General features: G+C 50.1%; 2 protein-coding genes across 21 annotated transcripts in view; both read left to right on the top strand.

Moving 5' to 3' along the window:
- The window catches only part of CPEB1 (cytoplasmic polyadenylation element binding protein 1), a 103,867-nt gene extending 96,686 nt beyond the window's left edge, over nt 1–7,181 (top strand). For all 19 annotated transcript variants that reach the window (XM_055362827.2, XM_055362823.2, XM_055362820.2 and 16 more), the window contains 4 exons: nt 719–917; nt 3,139–3,233; nt 3,855–3,935; nt 5,678–7,181. In XM_055362827.2, coding sequence (XP_055218802.1) covers nt 719–917; nt 3,139–3,233; nt 3,855–3,935; nt 5,678–5,788 — 486 coding nt within the window. In that variant the 3' untranslated portion in view covers nt 5,789–7,181. The remainder of the gene's footprint in view (nt 1–718; nt 918–3,138; nt 3,234–3,854; nt 3,936–5,677) is intronic.
- A 2,413-nt stretch (nt 7,182–9,594) lies between these two features.
- Nucleotides 9,595–13,648, top strand: RPS17 (ribosomal protein S17). 2 transcript variants are annotated; one of them, XM_031002217.3, is made up of 5 exons: nt 9,776–9,974; nt 10,266–10,417; nt 11,410–11,515; nt 12,024–12,089; nt 13,522–13,648. In XM_031002217.3, the coding sequence occupies exons 1-5, from the start codon at nt 9,972–9,974 to the stop codon at nt 13,600–13,602; spliced, it is 408 nt and encodes a 135-aa protein (XP_030858077.1). In that variant the 5' UTR covers nt 9,776–9,971; the 3' UTR covers nt 13,603–13,648. The 2 variants fall into 2 exon arrangements, with proteins under 2 accessions (XP_063554848.1, XP_030858077.1); XM_063698778.1 differs by having other exon boundaries at nt 9,595–9,974; nt 10,266–13,648.
- Nucleotides 13,649–20,588: the final 6,940 nt, after the last annotated feature.

Here is a 20,588-nt window from a genome sequence, read left to right as displayed (position 1 = left end):
TGCCTCCTTGCTAGTTTCTGCCTCAGATCTCTTCCTGCTTCAAGACATATTTTTAGATCTTCACTTCATTCTGGACTCCTCCACCTGCTCTACAAGGTTTTGTTCCAGGTTCAGGAGATTCAGAGGCAAAGGGCATGGTCAGCCCCAGCCCTTTAAGACTCCAGGGATCTTGTATGTGACTTTCTACCCAACCTCTCGCCAGTCATTTCCACTGCTCTGGCACAAACCCTCTGAAGGCTAGGTTGGGCCAGTAACCATCTCATACAAATATCGTAAGCACTCCCACCCCTCTGTCCTTCAGGATCCTAGCATTTAATTTCTCTGTGAGTCCTTCCTTTCTTGAGGACTTCAGATTATGCTCTTTTCATCAGTGTCCACAGCCCTTTGTTGGAACTACACAGTTGGAGGTTGAAATAGAATGCTGGGCTCCTGGGTTTGGCCATGTGGTACTTTTTTGCTTACTCTCCAGCATGAGTGAGTACTGTGTCCACTTCTACCATTCTGGACACATGGACTCAGTAAAATTCAGCTCCAATTGGGGTGGAGTCAGGGTGGTTTATTGGACGCCTGCGTGCCTGAGATTGGGCAACAGCACCTTTTCACCCCTGTAAGGGCCTTAGCTCAGCTTCAGTATCTCCAGAGCACGTACCTTGCCATGCAAGCACCTCTCTCTCTGTGGCTCTCTGCCAGGGCTGATACACCTTTGGGTGGTTTTCAGGTGCAGGTGATCCCCTGGGTATTAGCCGACAGTAACTTTGTCCGGAGCCCATCTCAGAGGCTTGACCCCAGCAGGACGGTGTTTGTCGGTGCTCTGCATGGAATGCTAAATGCTGAGGCCCTGGCAGCCATCTTGAACGACCTATTTGGTGGAGTGGTGTATGCCGGGATTGACACAGATAAGCACAAGTATCCCATTGGTAAGTGTCCCACTTCTGTGTGCGAAAGCTTGGTTGGCCCCTGGGAGTAGACCAAGATTGTGATACTTCCCCATGGGAGTGAGGAGAGAGGCCTGACCCAGGTCTGCAGATCAGCATATACCAGCACCATAATATCTTTTTCTAGACAAGTCACGAGTACTGGCCCTTCTGTATCTAGCCCTCTACCCACCATCTCCCACGCAGTGGGAGAAAAAGCAATTGGAGACTACAGGAGGTGATAAGAAGTGAGAGTGAGGTAGGAACTTTGTTGGAAGCTCAGAGTTCACAGCGAAACCAGTTGGAACAGACAACAGGTACTATTTCATGAAAAGGCTGCAATTCTCTGAACTTGCCTGGAGTTTTTTATTAAAAGTTCTTGAAAAGCTCTGGCATTGTCTAAGGTCAGAGACCAGGTCAGGCTGGAGGAGGACTTTCTGAGTGAGTCAGGCAACAGAGTGTGTGGCCTGTGCTTTCCTAACTCAGAAGTCTGTGGGCCTAACCACTAGGTTTTGATCAGCTCTTCTGAGAAAGGAGGTCAATTTGCCAGTCCTGGCAAAATGTCAATGATGAGGTATGGAGGTGGAGCAGAGCCTGACCTCTGTGATTAAGATGTGGCTAACCCACCTCCCCAAATGCTTAGTCTTCACACCCACACTGAATCTGGTCAGGAAGGAGCACCATGTACTCACCAATACTGTGCAGCAGATTGAGAACAGGGACTTCAGAAGCCGCAGGAGCGGAGAAGGAACTTGGCAGGATGGGGCTTCTTCCAGCTCTCTTAATAGGTCTCCAGAGTGCCTAAGGGCTAGGAGAGGTTCAGTTCAACTGCTGGGCTTACCCTTCAGACAAGTGTTCTATCTGCATCTTGGCTTCCACTCTGAATCCTTTAACCTTAACCTATGCTCTACCTGCACTGAAGGAGTCCCTTCTCTTCCCTTCCCATCTTGATCTGCAAATTCTTCCCCCATTCCTGAATGGTTCACGCTAACATGATCTCCACTGTCAAATATGGTACGAATATGGTAGCCACCAGCTAAATGTGGCCCCACTGAGTTTTGGAAACACAGCTGTTGTCACATTTGGAAATAATATTATTAACATATAGGGTTAAATAAAATTTTTTTTTGAGATGGAGTCTCACTCTGTTGCTGTGCTGGAGTGCAGTGGTGCTATCTCAGCTCACTGCAACCTCTGCCTCCTGGGTTCAAGTGATTCTCCTGCCTCAGCCTCCTGAGTAGCTGGGACTACAGGTGTGCGCCACCACGCTCAGCTAATTTTTGTATTTTTAGTAGAGACGGGGTTTCACCATGTTAGCCAGGATGGTCTCCATCTCTTGACCTCATGATCCGCCCACCTTGGCCTCCCAAAGCGCTGGGTTTACAGGTGTGAGCCACCGTGCCCGGCCAATAAAATATATTATTAAAATTAATGTCACCACTGTTTTAAAATTTCAGTGTGACTACTAGAAAATTTAAAGTTACATAAGGGCTGACCGTGATGGCTTATACCTATAATCCTGGCACTTTGGGAGGCCGAGGTGGGGCAGATCGTTTGAGTCCAGGAGTTCAAGACCAGCCTGGACAATATGGTGAAACCCCGTCTCTACAAAAAAATACAAAAATTAGCCAGGCATGGTGGCTCATGCTTGTAGTCCCAGCTACTTGGGAGGCTGAGGCAGGAGATTGTTTGAGCCTGGGATGCAGAGGTTGCAGTGAGCTGAGATCACGCCGTTACACTCCAGCCTGAGTGACAGAGGGAGACCCTGTCTCAAAAAATAAAGTTACATAGTAGCTCACATTATATTTCTGTCGGACAGCACTAGTATCGTAAAGGGTTTCCTGCATTTTAAAAGAGTAGCATTAGGGCAGGCTCGGTGGCTCACGCCTGTAATCCCAGCACTTTGGGAGGCTGAGGCGGGCGGGTCACGAGGTCAGGAGATCAAGACCATGCTGGCTAATGGTGAAACCCGATCTCTACTAAAAATACAAAAAGTTAGCTGAGTGTGGTGGCAGATGCCTGTAGTCCCAGCTACTCGGGAGGCTGAGGCAGGAGAATGGCGTGAAACCGGGAGGCAGAGCTTGCAGTGAGCAGAGATTGCACCACTGCACACCAGCCTGGGCGAAAGAGCGAGACTCCGTCTCACAAAAAAAAAAAAAAAAAAAAAAAAAGGTAGCATTTGGGAGAATTTGGTTAGAAGGGAAGCTTGTGTCTGTTGTCCTAGGTTCTGGTCGTGTGACTTTCAATAACCAACGGAGTTACCTGAAAGCAGTCAGCGCTGCTTTTGTGGAGATCAAAACCACCAAGTTCACAAAGAAGGTGAGTTGGCTGGTTTATGCCCTTACTCTGGGGTATATGAGAGGGGTTTGGGCAGTTACTACCCAGGGCAGGCCTGAGACCTGAAGCTGTTTGTGCTGGGTGTGTTTAGGGAAGTGAGCCAAATTCCTGAGAATTAACATTGAGGTTAGGGTTTGGGAGTGGGCTTGGTCTTTGTACGCCCAGGAGGAAGGGAACTGGGACTGTTGAGCCTCTTCAGTGTGTAGGGTGCCTTCCCTCACTGTGGTATTTCTTTGGCATTGCTAAGTAGCCTGACTTCCTATTTTCCAACCTTTTGGGAATCCTCCGAACACTTGCCTATGTTGCTAATTGATAGAGGGCTGAGGTACGGTTTGCCGAGAAGACCAGGCATTAAGGTGTGTGGTTGCCTGAATCCCAGAGGCATCCAGCCTGACTGTGCATGGTGTATGAGTCTGTCCTCTAGAACTCCTTTCTGTACTTCAGGCCCATAATTCTCTCCAAGCCTCCTTTAAAACAGGCAAATATCCTGCATTCCAATATCCCGCATTCCTGTGTGTGGCCAATAATGTGCCCTTCTTCTATAGCCTATCGAGCCTCCTGGTAGGAAGAGCCACTTCATCTTCTTATTTTGCCTTTGTGCAGGTTCAGATTGACCCCTACCTAGAAGATTCTCTGTGTCATATCTGCAGTTCTCAGCCTGGTCCTTTCTTCTGTCGAGATCAGGTGGGTCCGATGTCCATGAAGTCCCTGCCCTCTATTAGAAATTGTTCGCTGGGCGCGGTGGTTCACACCTGTAATCCCAGCACTTTGGGATGCCAAGGTGGGCGGATCAGGAGGACCAGCCTGGCCAACATGGTGAAACCCCGTCTCTATTAAAAATACAACAATTAGCCTGGCGTGGTGGCAGGCGCCTGTAATCCCAGCTACTTGGGAGGCTGAGGCAGGCGAATAGCTTGAACCCAGGAAGCGGAGGTTGCAGTGAGTCGAGATCACGCCACTGCACTTCAGCCTGGGACAGAGCGAGACTCCGTGTCAAAAAAAAAAAAAAATTGTTATGCCAAGTTCATGACATTGAATGTTGGAGTTCTGAGGTACCCTGTGGTGTCTGAGAGCATAGAGGAGGCAGCAGTAATGTTTGCTGAAGGTCAGACCAGGGACAGACATACTTTAGATAGCTTGATCCAGAACTCTTAAGAAAATATGTTGAATTGAGTCTTTATACTTTGGTCTTTTTCTTGCCTGGGATATTGCTATGCAGTATGCCACTATTGCTGAGAGGTGGTTTTGTAGATGATAGATGCCTGGCTGGGTGTGGTCAGCAGCACGTGGGAGCCAGGCTCAGCTGCCTAACCCTGAGGCCTTTTAAGCTGATTTTTCTGTACTCAAGGGCCTCATCCTCCTTTACATCTGAACTTCTGGACGACTTTGATATTTGCACCTGGGCTGTACCCACAGGTGTCAGCGACAGGCAGAAAGCAACGAGGTGGCTTTCTATTGAATGTTCCTGGGTGATGGAATGTGGATCTCGATGTGTTTGGCAGTGCTTCTCAAACCTTAATTACAGACACATCACCTGAGGATCTTAGATTCTGATTCAGTGGGTTTGGGGCGGACCCTGAGATTCCATGTGTCCAACAAGTATCCAAGTGGTGTCAGTGCTGCTAGTCAGTATCATCCTTTGACAGGTGTTAGGGGAAGTTTGGGACCTCTTAGGACACCAGCAGCAGTCCATCCATGCTTAGTGGGTGCTTTTTAAATTTTATTTAAAAATTTGTTGCAGTGATGCCATTGATCAGATTTGGAGTCTCTGAATATGGTTAAACTGAGGCTCTCAAGTGAGAGTTTGAAGTTAAGTTTGAATTGTTAGCTAAAACCTGAGACCAAGTATCTCTCTGATCAGCCTCATCTACCAGGCTTTTATGGATCTGGATCTTTCACAGATAATCTCCATAGTCAGATAATTGCTCAGAGATTAGTGGTTTGCTTGACGTTACACAGCAACCAAGAGATGGGACTAGACTGAGAAACCCAGTCACCTCTCTTCACTTAATGGGAAGAAAGCAGGATGTTGCCTAGCATTAGAATTTTTAGTCAGTATCTTTATACATTCTCCACGTTAGCAGCCATGTGATACAACTACTCTGTAGGAGGTGAGAAGGGCAGGGGAATAGGAGAGCAGCTGTCATGGTTAGAGGGGATAAGAGAAACTAGCATGGTCTCTGCACACACTACGAGCCCAACATGTTTAAGTAAGGGGACCTGTAACAAGGATGGTGGGTTTGCCATAGTTAATCAGGCTTCTGTGTTGGGGTGAGAGCATTCCTAGGGGACCATCTCTTCTAACCCACAGAGGCCATCGGGAGTCTCCCACCCCTTCTCCAAACAGAACAAGCAGCTCGTGCAACAGCTCCTGTGTCTGGTGCTGACACAGGCATGGCATCCTCCTTTTTGTTCCCCCAACCCAGGTCTGCTTCAAATATTTCTGCCGGAGCTGCTGGCACTGGCGGCACAGCATGGAGGGCCTGCGCCACCACAGCCCCCTGATGCGGAACCAGAAGAACCGAGATTCCAGCTAGAGGAGCTGGCCTTGCCCAGTGGCCTGTGGCGCCCGAAGCTGGCAGGTCAGGCAAGCAGCCTGCACCACCCTGCCACTGGCGACCAGGGAGCTGGCTTCCCGAGGACAAGGGAAAATTGTAGTCACCTTTGCACTTGCTGAATCTGTCTTTGTTTCTGCACTAATTAATGCACATTGAGTTTTGTCAGGTTTTGTTTTCAGGGGGTATACCAAGGGCAAGGACCCTTTGGCTTACCCTCCAAGCGACTCTGTAGTTTTCCCAGATTTTAGTTCCTCATTTTGCAGATGAAAAGCGGGAAAAAAAAAAAAAAAAAAAAAGAACTACGTGTCCAGAAGGTATTGAGGTATTGACACGGATGCCTACACCTAGGTTTATTTATTAAAAGCGCTTTTTTACATTCCTTGCAATACTGATGGTGATGATGCGCAGGTCTCATTGGTTTCATTCTTGCAGTTGCCATACAGTGCCTTTCCATTTATTTAACCCCCACCTGAACGGCATAAACTGAGTGTTCAGCTGGTGTTTTTTACTGTAAACAATAAGGAGACTTTGCTCTTCATTTAAACCAAAATCATATTTCATATTTTACGCTCGAGGATTTTTACCGGTTCCTTTTTACACTCCTTAAAACAGTTTTTAAGTCGTTTGGAACAAGATATTTTTTCTTTCCTGGCAGCTTTTAACATTATAGCAAATTTGTGTCTGGGGGACTGCTGGTCACTGTTTCTCACAGTTGCAAATCAAGGCATTTGCAACCAAGAAAAAAAAATATTTTTGTTTTATTTGAAACTGGACCGGATAAACGGTGTTTGAGCGGCTGCTGTATATAGTTTTAAATGGTTTATTGCACCTCCTTAAGTTGCACTTATGTGGGGGGGGTGGGGTTGATAGAAGTTTTTAATCACAAAGTCACAGGACTTTTTTCTTTTGTAACTGAGCTAAAAAGGGCTGCTTTTCGGTGGGGGCAGATGAAGGCTCACAGGAGCCCTTTCTCTTAGAGGGGGCAAGTACCCTTCCCTTATATCTTTAATTTGAGGAATGTATGAGATAACAGTTGCAGTTGACTGAAATGCCACTGGAATTTGAAAACTTGACTTTTTTTTTCTTTCCTTTTTTTTTTTTTTTTTTTTTAAAAAAGAAACAAAAAACCCACAAAAACTACTTGCCCCTCCTAGGGAAGCTGTGTGCCAAAGAACCAGTGTCATAACCCCTCCCTCCTGCTGAGCTGACGTTGCATTGTTGCATATCCCAGCTACTCTGTGGGTTTTGTGAAGCTGTGTGTGAAGTCTCTACCTCATTGTAGTATATGCAGGCAAGACTGCACTCTCCTACAGATGTGTGGAGTAAGCTGTGGTGTAGTTTTTTTGGCACATAATAAACACGTTGCAGCAGAGTTCTGGTTTTGTCTCTGTGTTTGAGGTCTGGGAGCAAGGGGCTAATGGGAGGGAGTAAGGGGGTAATGGCACAGCCACAGCTTGTTTCCTTGGATTTCTGTGATGGGATCCTGGCCCAGGATAATGGTGGGACCATGTGGGAGACCTGCCCTGTGAGTACTTCTTGGTCCCTTCCATCGTCAAATATACTTTGGAGATGCTTCTCCAGTGGATGGGTGCTTCTAGCCCAAATATAAAAAGTCCTCATATCTTAGCTTCTCGGGGGTCCTCACAGCCTCCAGGCCCAGCTTAGAGAATGCTGGAGGCACAGCTGCTCACGTGCCAGCAGAAGCCACTTGTTCTCAGCTTCTCCTGGAAGTCTTGGCCTATTACTTCTTCGGAGGCTGCTCATCCTCTTGGACCCACCTATGATGATGCAGTTCCTTTCTGAGAGGGAGTGATTGGGTTTTTGCTGTTCAGAGAGCCCTATCAACAGAACTTTCTCAGAGCTCACAGGATTTGTGGCAAGGTCTGCTGATTTTTTTTTTTTTTTCAGTCGAGTTGGCCTAGGCCCAGCTGTTGGACCGATTCTTTGGGAACCTCCAATTTAGTCTGAGGTGGAGGGAACCCTGCATACTGAAGCTGTCTCTTCTGAGAGAGGTGCAAGAACTATTGGGCAAGGTGGGGGAGTCTCCTCACGAAAGGAGAGGCCTGGCCGGGCGCGGTGGCTCACACCTGTAATCCCAGCACATTGGGAGGCCAAGGTGGGTGGATCACGAGGTCAGGATTTTGAGACCAGCCTGGCCAACATAGTGAAACCCCTTCTCTACTGAAAATACAAAAAATTAGCCAGGTGGTGGTTGCAGGCACCTCTAATCCCAGCTACCCAAGAGGCTCAGGCAGGAGAATCTCTTGAACCCGGGAGGTGGAGGTTGCGGTGAGCCAAGACCATGCCACTGCACTCCAGCCTGGGCAACAGAGTGAGACTGTCTCTAAATAAATAAATAAATAAATAAATAAAATAAAAAAAGGAGAGGCCAGACTGGGCACAGTGGCTCACGCTTACAGTCAGCACTGTGGGAGGCTGAGGCAAGAGGATTGCTTGAGCCCCAGGGGTTTGAGACCAGCCTGAGCAACATAGGAGACCCCATTTCTACAAAAAAAAAAAAAAAAAATTAGGCATGGTGGTGTGTGCCTGTGGTTCCAGCTACTAGGGAGACTGAGGCAGCAGGATCATGTGAGCCCAGGAAATTGAGGCTGCAGTGAGCTGTTACCATTGTCACTTCACTGAAGCCTGGGCAACTGAGCAAGACTCTATCTCAAAAAAAAAAAAAAGGCTGGCTGGGTGCAATGGCTCACTCCTGTAATCCCAGCACTTTGGGAGGACAAGGCGGGTGGATCACCTGAGGTCAGAAGTTGGAGACCAGCCTGGCCAAAATGGCAAAACCCCATCTCTACTAAAAAAAAAAAATACAAAAATTAGCCGGGCGTGGTGGCGCACGCCTGTAATCCCAGCTACTTGGGAGGCTGAGGCAGGAGAATCGCTTGAACTTGGGAGGCAGAGGTTGCAGTGAGCCGAGATCGCGCCACTGCACTCCAGCCTGGGCGACAGCAAGACTCCGTCTCAAAAACAAAAACAAAACCTGATCTTTCACTTCGGGCCTGACAGCAGCTTGACTGGAAGTTTGCTCCTGCAGTTCTGAGATTCTGGCCTTTTCTTTTGTCCCATTGCTACTTTTGCTGCCAGGGTTTCCTGTCCTTCAGGTTTCCATCCCCAATCAGTTGAGAGTCCGACTGGAGTACCCAAGGTGCGTTTGAGGAATGAGGCACAGCCCTGGGCTTAACTCATCCAGCCTGGCCAGCTCAGCCTTCCCCTGTCAGGTGGGAGCCTAGGACTGCTGTCAGCCCAGGGAGCAGAGTTGGAAGAAGGGGGCAGGGCCCTACCTAGGCTGCGGCCCATCGGGGCAGTCTGCGCTGGTGGCTTCGGAAGGCCCTGGTTTGAGGATGGGTGTGGTAGGAACAGCCTGAAGATAGTGGATGGGAGAAGGTGCCTGAGGTGTTGGGAGCTCTGCTGGTGAGCTGGGCCCTTCACGTCAATGTTAGAGGTTGTTACGTGCTAGGCGCTGTTCAAGCACTGGGAATTAGCTAAACAAAATGACCATTACTGTCATGGAGCTCACCCCTAGTTGAGAAAAATAAGCCGAATCACACGGCAAGTGCTAGGAAATATAAGCAGGGATAGTGAGGGAGTTATTTTACCTAAGTTTGAAGGGAAAGCCCTCTGATAAGGCGACATTTGAGCAAAGGCCCGGAAGAAATGAGATACGTCTCGCCCAGTCGCACCCTGTCTCTACCTGACAAGTCTCCGGCCCGCGGACTGAGTGGGGGACCTGGGCGGCCGCCATCCCCCACTTCCTCATTGTTCCACGGCCCTGGATCGCCTTCCTTTCTCGGTCCTCCCGAGGACCGGATGCTTCTCCTCTCCCTGGCGTGTGTGGAAGAGATGGACGCTACGCTAGAGCCCATCGCACGGGCGGTCCCATTAAAAATCAGATGGGGGAGAGAAGCGAGCCCAAGTCAACCAAGGGGAGCGGGGAGCGGAAAGGGAGGAGCCGTCGGGGGCGGGACAGACACCCTGCCCACCGGAGGGGCGCGCCGCCGCCGCCCCCGCTCCACTCCGCCAGGGGGCGCTGTGTGGCTCCCGAGTAGGCTCAGAGCGACCGTGGCCGGGCGGAAGCGGCTTTCTGGCCTAAGCTTTAACAGGCTTCGCCTGTGCTTCCTGTTTCCTCTTTTACCAAGGACCCGCCAACATGGTAGGTGTTTTGGCTCCAGGCCGCCATCCTCCACAATCGTCCCCCATCTGCAGCTTCCCGCGGTCCTCAGCCCACAGAGAGGCCCTGGGCCGGGAAGGCGCAGAGCCCTGTCAGGCTGGAGCGCAACAGGCCGGCGGCTTCCGCATTAAGCCCGGCGCCCGGCACTGTTTAGCCGGGCCCTCCGGCTCAGCGCAGCCGGCGGTCCCCAACCACACCGGCCGGGGCTCGGCGCCGCACTCTTCCCAGAAGGTTGCGCTGGCTCGTGAGTGATCCTGTCCTCTCCACCCGCAGGGCCGCGTTCGCACCAAAACCGTGAAGAAGGCGGCCCGGGTCATCATAGAAAAGTACTACACGCGCCTGGGCAACGACTTCCACACGAACAAGCGCGTGTGCGAGGAGATCGCCATTATCCCCAGCAAAAAGCTCCGCAACAAGATAGCAGGGTGAGTCGGGCCTTCCTCGGCCTCCGGGGCTCCGCGGTCTGTTTGTGTGCTCTGCCGCCCTCCGACTCGGGAAGAGACGGTGCCTTGGTGGTTTCGTTAGCCTGAGACTCCCTGGTGTCCCGGAGAAGGGCTAGAGCTCTGCGCGTGCAGGATTTCTGTTGTGAACTTAGGCCTGTGTCATGACTGGCCGCGGTGACCCTGGGTCGAAGGTAGCCACCGTCAGACCTCTTGCTTTGAAGCTACGTTGCTTTTAGTTGTCAACTTTTTTCTTTCTTTTTTTTCTTTTTTTTGAGACGGAATCTTGCCCTGGCGCCCAGGCTAGAGTGCAGTGGCGCCATCTCGGCTCACCGCAACCTCCGTCTCCCGGGTTCAAGCGATTGTCATGCCTCAGCCTTCCCAGTAGCTGGGATTAGAGGCACGTGCTACCACACCCGGCTAATTTTTGTATTTTTAGTAGACACAGGGTTTCACAATGTTGGCCACGCTGGTCTCGAACACCTGACCTCAAGCGATCCGCCCGCCTCGGCCTCCCAAATTACTGGGATTACAGGCGTGAGCCACCTCGCCCGGCTGGATGTCAACTTCTAATGCTTACTTCACAGTTGCAGTTACTGTTCGAGAGATTTATAGGCGTATGGCCTGGAAGAATAGTGCCAAAGTCAACGTATTAATTGCCAAATTATGTGAATTTGAAATTGGAAGAAAATGAAGGCTGTGAAGGGTCGTGAAACTGCGGGGCGGGGCGGGGCGAGTGGGGGGTGGGGCGCTTGATCATCATGAAGGAGAGTTTGAATAGAGAGTGAGAAACCAAAGGGAAGGAATGCTCAGGCCAGTGGAGGTTCTATGTGTAGGAGGTCCCAGGATAGTGAGTCCTCTTCCTTCTCACTGTGGAAAAGAACTAAAGCGGGTATTTATATATCCACATGTGCTCAGTACCAGATGGGAGTTGATTCGTCTTCTCACTGTTCTCTTTGGCTGTGTGTGCTTTGTAGCTATGTCACGCATCTGATGAAGCGAATTCAGAGAGGCCCAGTAAGAGGTATCTCCATCAAGCTGCAGGAGGAGGAGAGAGAAAGGAGAGACAATTATGTTCCTGAGGTAAACTTTCTGGATATTTGGGCTTCTGGCTAATCCTCAAATGATAAGGCTATGGGTTCTTGGCTTCCAAAGGGACCTCAGCTGAATCTGAGACCTTTTATCCATACATTCCATAACCAGCTGTGGGTGCCCATAGGCCCCCTACCAGTTTCTTAGCCTCCATTCTGCTCTTCTGGAACCAGTTAAGTCTATTCCATATTTCATGAGAGCCCTTAATGTTGATTTGATGACTGCTGTCGTGGCTTGATTGTTTGCCCCTAATATAGTATTCTTTGGTGTAAACACAGACTTCAAGTGTTCTGAATACTGAATGAGGGCATGGGAAGGTAAGACCAGAAGAACAGGTCATCGGGGTCTGTAATACTGTAAGAGACTGCTTGCCTTGTGAGAGGAATGCTATCCTTGTGCAGCTCCTCTTCCCCATATTTAAGAACCTGGGGAGAGGAGGAGGAGAGGTGAGTGATAATCTCATTGATTGGTATTTTGACCCTACCTCGTTTCCTTGTAGGTCTCAGCCTTGGATCAGGAGATAATTGAAGTAGATCCTGACACTAAGGAAATGCTGAAGCTTTTGGTAAGTGTTTGCTGGATTCCTAAAGTGGTATCTTCCTGGTCAAAAACCATCAGTAGGTCTTATTATCCAAGGTCACCCAGCTAGTAAGTGGCAGAGTTGGGAATCCCATCTAAACTTCTAGCCACTAAACTGGACTGCTTTCATAAGGGGTGTAGCGGAAGTTGTGTGCACTGAGTTTGTTCGCCACAAGATCATGATTCCGAAATCTAGTGGCTTCCAGGACACCTTTTCTCTCTTGGCTGCTTCTGTTCTTGGTTTTATAGCTGGCTTACGTTGCCCCCTTTGTGTCAGCCCTGGCTGAATCTGCCTGCTTTTCTTCTGTGAAGGCATTCCTTTGGTGTCTCCATGCTAACCACTCAGAAATGAGCTTTGGTCCATTTCCAGGTACATACAAGGCACTACTTAGGTAGTTCACGAGTATCTTCATTGCACTTTGATGTTTTTTCTGTGGCTTATCTTAGTCCTTTTGCATAGTTGGGTGAAAGCATGGGCTTCAAAATCCATTGGGCGGTTGGTGATTTTGCACAACTTCATTTTTCCTATTTTTATGGTCATTAAATGTTTAAGACACTCAAAAAGGTAGTAGCAAAATGAACTCACATGTACTTTCCCAGCTTCAGAAAAACATCACCAGTACAGCTACAGCCCCGCTGTGGGTCTTTTCTTCCTGAAATAACCACTGCGCTGAATGCAGCTTTTTTGTTGAAACTAAAATGGGTTTCTGAGGACCAAATAGGACATGAAGTTCCAGGTATAAGTTGGGCCCTTGGCTTCTTGCCCTGCCTACCAGCCTGAACTTGTTTGAGGGCAGGGTCTGCTCTTGCCTCCCTCCCTTCTGCTTGATGCCTTGTGTACTTGGGCCCTTCGCAAATGTTGATTAGATTAGTAATAGCTCTTACCCAGGGCTGGTCCTGGAAAGCAAGTGGCACTGTGTATTCTCAAAGGGACAGAGTTTTGCTTTAGAAGACATTTGGCAATGTCCAGACACATTTTTCGTTCTCATAGCCAGGGGATACCTGCTAACTTCTAATGGGTAGAGGCCAAGGATGTTGCTAAACTTTCTGCAATACACAGTACAGCTACCTATAACAAAGAATGTCCAGCCCAGGATGTCTACATTGCCAAGATTGAGAAATGGTGTTTTAGAGTGATTGATAGGAAGGGGTTGTGAAAACAGATACAAATGGCTTGGTACATTGGGTAAAAGTCATAGAGTTGTAAATGGGGATACCGCATGGTCAGGTGTGTGTTGAAGGAAGATCACTCTGGAAAAGTGGGAGGCATTGAGAACCCTGTTGGCTCTTAAAGGGTCCTTCAGGTCGCCTCTGGACCCCCTTGAGAGTGCTGTGGCTCTAGGGGCCTGTGTTTTCTTCTGGGGTCCACCCACATATCTCACCAGTAACTGCTCACTGAATCCATTTTCTCGTTCCAGGACTTCGGCAGTCTGTCCAACCTTCAGGTCACTCAGCCTACAGTTGGGATGAATTTCAAAACGCCTCGGGGACCTGTTTGAATTTTTTCTGTAGTGCTGTATTATTTTCAATAAATCTGGGACAACAGCCTTGCCTGTGTCATCTTTGCAGTTGTGTGTGGGTAGAGGAAAGGCAGGAGCTCTCGAGGCAACAGATCAGCTGGCACTTGTCTGGGATTCAGGTGCTGCTGCATCTGGTTTATGGGGAGTGGGTTCACCAGAGTTTAGTGAAGAAGCAAGGGCAAGCCTGAACGTGTTGAGAGTGGTCTGCAGTATGAGCCTGGAAAGCTGCTTTGGCAGCTCCACCCTGCTTCCCTGGGTCTTCAGCCTCTGCTGGGTACATACAATTTGGGCCAACTTGCCCACGTTCAGAAGGTAGCAACAGGATTATTGTGTATCAGAGGTTGACTTTTCTTTCAGTGGGAGTTAGGATGAATGGTGTCTTTGTGTCCAATGTTGACCCAGTGCCTAAAATATAGGAGATCTCAACAAATGTGAATAAATGTGTATGGGAGGATTGATACTGGGATGCTTCAGCCTAACCGGAGGCAGAGCTCACCAGCTGCAACCTGGGTAGACTACCCTGGACTCTGAGCTTTAGGCTCTCTGTCGCTGTTAGTTAACCACGTGTGTGTGTGTCTCACAGGAGCTGGGCTGCACTTGGTTGGTTCATGCCCTTGCGTATGAGGAAAGCTGTGGGCTCTGTTTCTCCAGTGGGACAAGGAGCTGTTGCAGAGCCAAGCTTAGCCGGATGCATGTCCAAGAGAACAGGCAGGCATGGCGGCTCACACCTGTAATCTCAGTACTTCAGGAGACTGAGGTGGGAGGGATTGCTTGAGCCTGAGAGTTGGAGACCAGCCTGGGCAATACCAAGACCTCCTCTCTACTAAAAAGGTAGAAAATAAGCTGGGCATGGTGATGTGCATGTGTAGTGCAGCTACATGCTTAGGCGGTCGGAGGGCTGCCTAAGCCTTGGAGGTGGAGGTTGCGATGAGCTGAGATCATGCCACTGCACTGCAATCTAGGCGACGAAGTGAGACCCTGTCTCCAAAAAAAAAGCAGCCAGCAAGTGGGAAAGCTCTAGCCTTAAAGTGATTCTTGCATATCTATTTCTGTCAAGCAGATAAATACAGCAGACATTTTTAATGTGTTTTGTAACAATTTTTGTATAATTTCAAACTTAAAGAGAAGTTGCAAGAATAGTACAAAGAACACCCAGGTTTACCAGTTCACATTTTTCCTCAATGGCTTTATCTTTTTTTGGGGGGGAGATGAAGTCTCACTCTGTCACCCAGGCTGGAGTGCAGTGGCACAATCTTGGCTCACTGCAACCTCCATCTCCCAAGTTCAAGTGATTGTCCTGCCTCAGCCTCCCGAGTAGCTGGGATTACAGACGCTCACCGCCACACAAAGCTAATTTTTTTTTTTCTTTTTTGAGACAGAGTTTCGCTCTTGTGGCCCAGGCTGGAGTGCAATGGCACGATCTTGGCTCACTGCAACCTCCACCTTCCAGGTTCAGGTGATTCTCCTGTCTCAGCCTCCCAAGTAGCTGGGATTACAGGCATGCACCACCACGCCTGGCTAATTTAGTAGTATTAGTAGAGACAGGGTTTCTCCATGTTGGTCAGGCTGGTCTTGAACTCCCGACCTCAGGTGATCCACCTGCATCAGCCTCCCAAAGTGCTGGGATTATAGGTGTGAGCCACTGCACCAGGCCATCCATATGTATATACACACACACACACACACAACTTTTTATATTCAAGAAAGTCTATTACATTCTTTTTTTCTTTATTTTAACGATTTATTTTTTTAATTATTGTTATACTTTAAGTTCTAGGGTACATGTGCACAACGTGCAGGTTTGTTACATATGTATACATGTGCCATGTTGGTGTGCTCCACCCATTAACTTATCATTTATATTAGGTCTATCTCCTAATGCTATCCCTCCCCCAACCCCATGACAGGCCCCGGTGTGCGATGTTCCCCATCCTGTGTCCCAAGTGTTCTCATTGTTCAGTTCCCACCTATGAGTGAGAACATGCGGTGTTTGTTTTTCTGTCCTTGTGATAGTTTGCTCAGAATGATGGTTTCTAGCTTCATCCATGTCCCTACAAAGGACATGAACTCATCCTTTTTTATGGCTGCATAGTATTCCATGGACACACACAACTTTTTTTCTGCTCCACTTGAAGTTAAGTTGGAGATGTGCCCATTTACTCCCAAATATTTCAGTGTTACTTCCAGAACAAGAACATTATTTTATATAACCACAATACAATGATCAAAATCAGGAAATGTAACTGATGTAATACTATGTAATTCAGTCAGTCCTTGGTCACATTTTGGTCACATTCACAAAATGTGAAAAGTCATGGTTGATTTATTTTGTCTTTCAATTTGGGCTTTAGTAGCCAGGACCACAGGTATGGACCACTGTGCCTAGCTAATTTTTAAATTTTTTGTAGACATAATACCTCCTGTGTTACCCAGGCTGGCCATGTACTCCTGGCCTCAAGTGATCCTCCCCCCTCAGCCCCCAGAGAGCTAGGGTTACACTAGTGTGTGAGCCACCACATTCAGCCATGTACTCTTATATTTGTTAATCTGTTAGCCAACCTTTGGCTACCTCCTCCCCCTTCCTCACCTCTAGTAAACACTATTCTAAGCAAATAGATCTTAAAGGAGACCACCCAGAACCTGGTAGACTCCTATATGGCCATTGTCAACAAGACAGTGTGGGACCTCCTGGTTGGTCTCCTGCCCAGGACCATCATGCACCTCATGATCAACAATGTTCATGCACTGCCCCATGAGGGCAGGGGGCGACTGTGGCACTGGGGATGGAGGTGGCCATGCTGGCCTGGGAGAGATGCAGACCAGCCCTATGGGACCAGGTCCAGGGAGGGAGGCATGGTCAAGACCAGAGCTGTCCCATAGAAATATAACATGGGACTGGGCACAGTGGCCCATCCCTGTAATCCCAGCACTTTGGGAGGCCAAGGCAGGAGGATCGCTTGAGACCAGCCTGGGCAACATAGTGAGACCTGGTCTGTACATAAAAATTTTAAAAATGCTGGGCTTGGTGGTGGCACATGCCTGTAGTCCTAGCTACTCAACAGGCTGGTGTTGGAGGATCACTTTGAGCTCAGGAGGTTGAGGCTGCAATAAGCAGTGATCTCACCCACTGTACTCCAGCCTGGCGACAGAGTGAGATCCTATCTCCAAAAAATTTTTAAAAACCGAGTAGACAGGTGTCCTGGTGGCATGATAGGTCCTGGGTCCCCTTCCAGATCTGTAACCTTGGACAGGTGACTTTTCCTCTGGACCTCAGTGTCCCCATCTGAGTGAGAAAAGGCGGTGGGGAGGCAGATCTTCGAGTCTTAAGTGGTGTAGAAGCTGCGCCTGAAAAGCCATACTCGGGGCTCCAAGCCCAGCGCACAGTCCTAGCAGGGCCCGGCAGGGCAGCCAGGGCAGCACAGGCATCAGGTTACACCCTCCTTCCCTCTTTGCCCACTCTCAGACCAAGGAATTCATCTTCTCGGAGCTGCTATCCAACCTGTACTCGCATGGGGACCAGAACACGCTGATGGAGGAGTCTGCAGAGCAGGTACAGCGGGGCGATGAGATGCTGTGCATGCACCACATGCTGACAGAGGTGCTCAGCAGCATCAGCGACATCAACATGATCACCATCAGCATGCCCATGGAGGCCCGTGGATGACTCCTGGCTGCAGGTGCAGAGCATCCTGGCTGGACGCAGGTACCAGGGCCGGCCCCCACGGTCCCAAAGTCCCCCAGCCTCCATGACTGAGCCTGGGGAGTCTTGGAACGGGCTCCATGCCCAAGCTGGCAGATGTGGGTGCTCTCTGGAGCCATCAGAGAGGGCAGAGAGCTTGTGGTTTATGGTGTGGGGGCTGGGAGCTTGGAGGGGGTTGTGTGTTGGGCTGGATTCTGAGGCAGCCAGAGGCCTGGGAACATCATCCTGGGCACGCCGTACCTGTCGTGCAGTCTGAGTCATGCTGCCAGGGCAGGTATCCAGCTCCCAGCCTGGGAGTGCCGAGAGCCAAATCCACTGCAGATTAGGGGTGATAGTCAGGGTCCCACCTCCTCTATCTGTCAGCAATCCAGTGGTGATCTAGGATAAAAGCCTAAGAGTCCTATACACGCGGTCATCCCACAACACACTTCATAGGCCAGGCAGGGACACACAGACCCCTTCCCTCCCTCCCAGGTACCATCACAGCTGCTAGTGTGTGACCGAAGGCAGGGTCCCTGGCCCCCGCTGAAGCACTACTGCCAGCCAGTGAGCTCATGCACCTTGGCCTGTTGCTCCTAGAGGTCACCTATGCTATTCAACCAAGGGGACCACAGTGCCTGCTGGCCCGGCTGAGCTCTGTCCAGTGAGCCTGCCCGCCTCTCCTGCCACAGACTCTCCCTCTTCTGCTTTTCCCTGCAGGAAGGGCCCAGCCTCACCTATGTGACCTGCAGTCCCCCAGCAAGCTGAGGCTCCCCTCTTAGACTTATAAGTCTATGGCCAGTGGCATCTGGCTGCCTGCCCTCCCTGCCTCCCCCAGGGTCCTCTCAGAGGGTTCTGGGCTTTCTGATGGCCCAAAGGGGCCTCCAGTGCTCACTCCAACCATCCATCCCTTTTAGCTTCATCATCCTGGTTCAAGCAGTGTTCCTTCCCTATCAGGCCTGGTGGCTGTTGCTTGGGGCTCCCCAAGGCGAGGGGTAGCCCTGGGCCAGTGGGTTGGAAGACAGGGTGACCAGAGAAAAGGGAAGCCTGAGGGGGCTGAGCATTGGTCTGAACTGTGGGTACACTGCCTGGATGCCATGGGATAGGCGTGTGTGGGGTGTGGAGGGCCGCTGCAGCCCCCAGGCACTACCTGTGAAGCTCCAGCTTCTCCCTCCATCCTCCTCCCCTTTCCCTTCCAGCCCCTTTTCCAGGAACCTTACTACACACCCGCACCTGTGCCCTCCCCTCCCCAGCCCTCCCACAGCTGCTGTGTCACTCCCATGCTCTGCTTGTTTCACCAGCAATCCGCTCGCTTTTCTCTCTCCTGTTTTCTCTTGGCTTTCTCTCCACTTGCCAGCTGATCGGGTCAGGCAAGTCCATCCCGTCCTGAGAGCCCCAGGCTCCACTTTGACCTCTAAACAGATCCCTCCTCTTCTTGGAGACCTCCTTTTCCAAGCCTGCCTGAGCGGGTGTACTGTGACTTGACAGTGGCTCTCCAGCCCCAAAGCCAGACGCCTTATCTGTGACTTAGTCTGTTGTAGTGGTGAGCTGACACATCCAGGTGTGACCGTTGCTGAAAACTTGTGCCCCCTCTGTGGTATGCCCCTGCCCTGTTCTATAAATAGCTATATATATATATATATATGCAGTTACACATGGCCGACCGCCTCGCCTCTAGCACTAGGAATAAGTCCCTGTGTTGTCCTTTTGGAGTCTTGTGGTCCAACAAGAGAAAGCTGTCCCCTGACATCACCCCTCCAAAGTGTGCCACGTCCAGTGAGACTCCCTGTCATGCCCGGCCTGTGGACAGCCAGCCCCCGCCATCCCTCCCACCCTCCACCAAGCATGGGGGTGCTGTGCAGGCAGCCATGTGGCCTGACAGTCTCTACCAGTCCTGCTGTCCCTCGGCTGAGAACCAAACCCATTTCCGGCTGACGGAGAATGTGTCTTCTGCTGGCTGTGTTCTCTGTGGAGCTCAGGGGAGGGGAAAGGCCAAGCCATGTTTAGGGTGCTGTTGGGAGCAAGTGAAAAGACCACATCCTTTCCAAGGGACACTTTTCCTGGAAAGTCCCTGGAGCTTAGCTGACTTTTATCCTGTGAAGCCAGCTCCGGCCACTAGGGGTCAGGGTCATGATCTCAGCCTGGAGGGAGACTGAGGGGCAGCCGGCATTCTGGAGGGACAGACAGAACAGGCCACCCAGTGCAGACAGGAGAGGGAGGCAAGGGGACAGAAGGGAAGACGCCTGGGGTGGATGGAAGTCAGTGCCCTTGGGTGCTGGTATCTGTCTTCCCGGCCACTGCTAGATCAGGCTTCTGAGCCTGTTGGCTGTCAGGGCCGTACTGTGCTCCATAGGTGCCATGGCAGTCCCCATGAAATCCACCAGGTGTCACCAGGCAGCATACAGGTAACAGGCCTGGAAGGTCCCCAACAGCCCAGCTAGACATGCTCAGACACTCTGGGGCTCCTCATTCAGTGGGACAAACTCCAGGACCCAGTGAAGGAAACGGGAACACACCAGGCTGAGCAGTATGGCTAAATCCATTTATTCCAAAATGAAAAGCAAAATAAACACGAGTCGCATCACCAAGGGAGCCACGACCCCATCCCCGCCTCCTTCCTCTGTCCTATGCTAGCAATAAATACGTTTCCCAGATGCAAATAATTATTAGATCCTCCTCCCCATATGCCAGCTCCAACCTCCACTAGGTACGATACAGGGCAGCCCCACCCCCCAGAATATACAAAATGTTACGCAGATACAATATATACACTGGGGAAGGGGGGGTCACCCCAGCAGCCCATGCCCTTGCCTGGTCTACTGTTAGCCCCACTGTCCTGCCTCAGCTGCCTCTCTGAATAAGAAGATGGGAGCCCCCCTGAGGGAAAAGTTGCTTTGGCAAGAGTAGAGAGGCCATCAGGCCTACTCCAAACAAACCAACTCCACCAGCCTCTGGCTCTTAAATAGCAAGCATCAACATCCAGAAATTTAAGGACTTAGCCCTGGTCAAGGTGGCAAAGGGTCTGTCTCCCCCCATTAGACAGGGGTCTTGTCTTGCTACCCTAATGGTAAAGAGGTGACTGGGAAGGGGTGGTAGGGACATGGTGGGGGCGGAGACTCCAGACCCCCTTCTCCAGGCTTATGCTGAAAGGGGCCTGCTTTTATTTATTTTTATTTATATCCTGTGACTTTTTTTAATCCCATAACTTCTTTTCCATAACTTTTTAAATAACTTTTCATACAATTTCTTCTACTTTTTTTGACACACTTTTCCACATTTTTTATCC

This window comes from Gorilla gorilla, chromosome 16 (genome assembly GCF_029281585.2).
Source record: "Gorilla gorilla gorilla isolate KB3781 chromosome 16, NHGRI_mGorGor1-v2.1_pri, whole genome shotgun sequence".
Lineage (NCBI taxonomy): Eukaryota > Metazoa > Chordata > Mammalia > Primates > Hominidae > Gorilla > Gorilla gorilla.
Note: the sequence above shows the minus strand (reverse complement) of the source record. Positions and strands in the feature narration are given on the sequence as shown.

Bases quoted from the DNA above. Each gene is read 5' to 3' on its own strand.
- RPS17 (XM_063698778.1), top strand. From the start codon at position 9,632: ATGCTTCTCCTCTCCCTGGCGTGTGTGGAAGAGATGGACGCTACGCTA. The intron at 9,975-10,265 runs GTAGGTGTTTTG...CTCCACCCGCAG, and splicing joins ACCAAGGACCCGCCAACATG to GGCCGCGTTCGCACCAAAAC.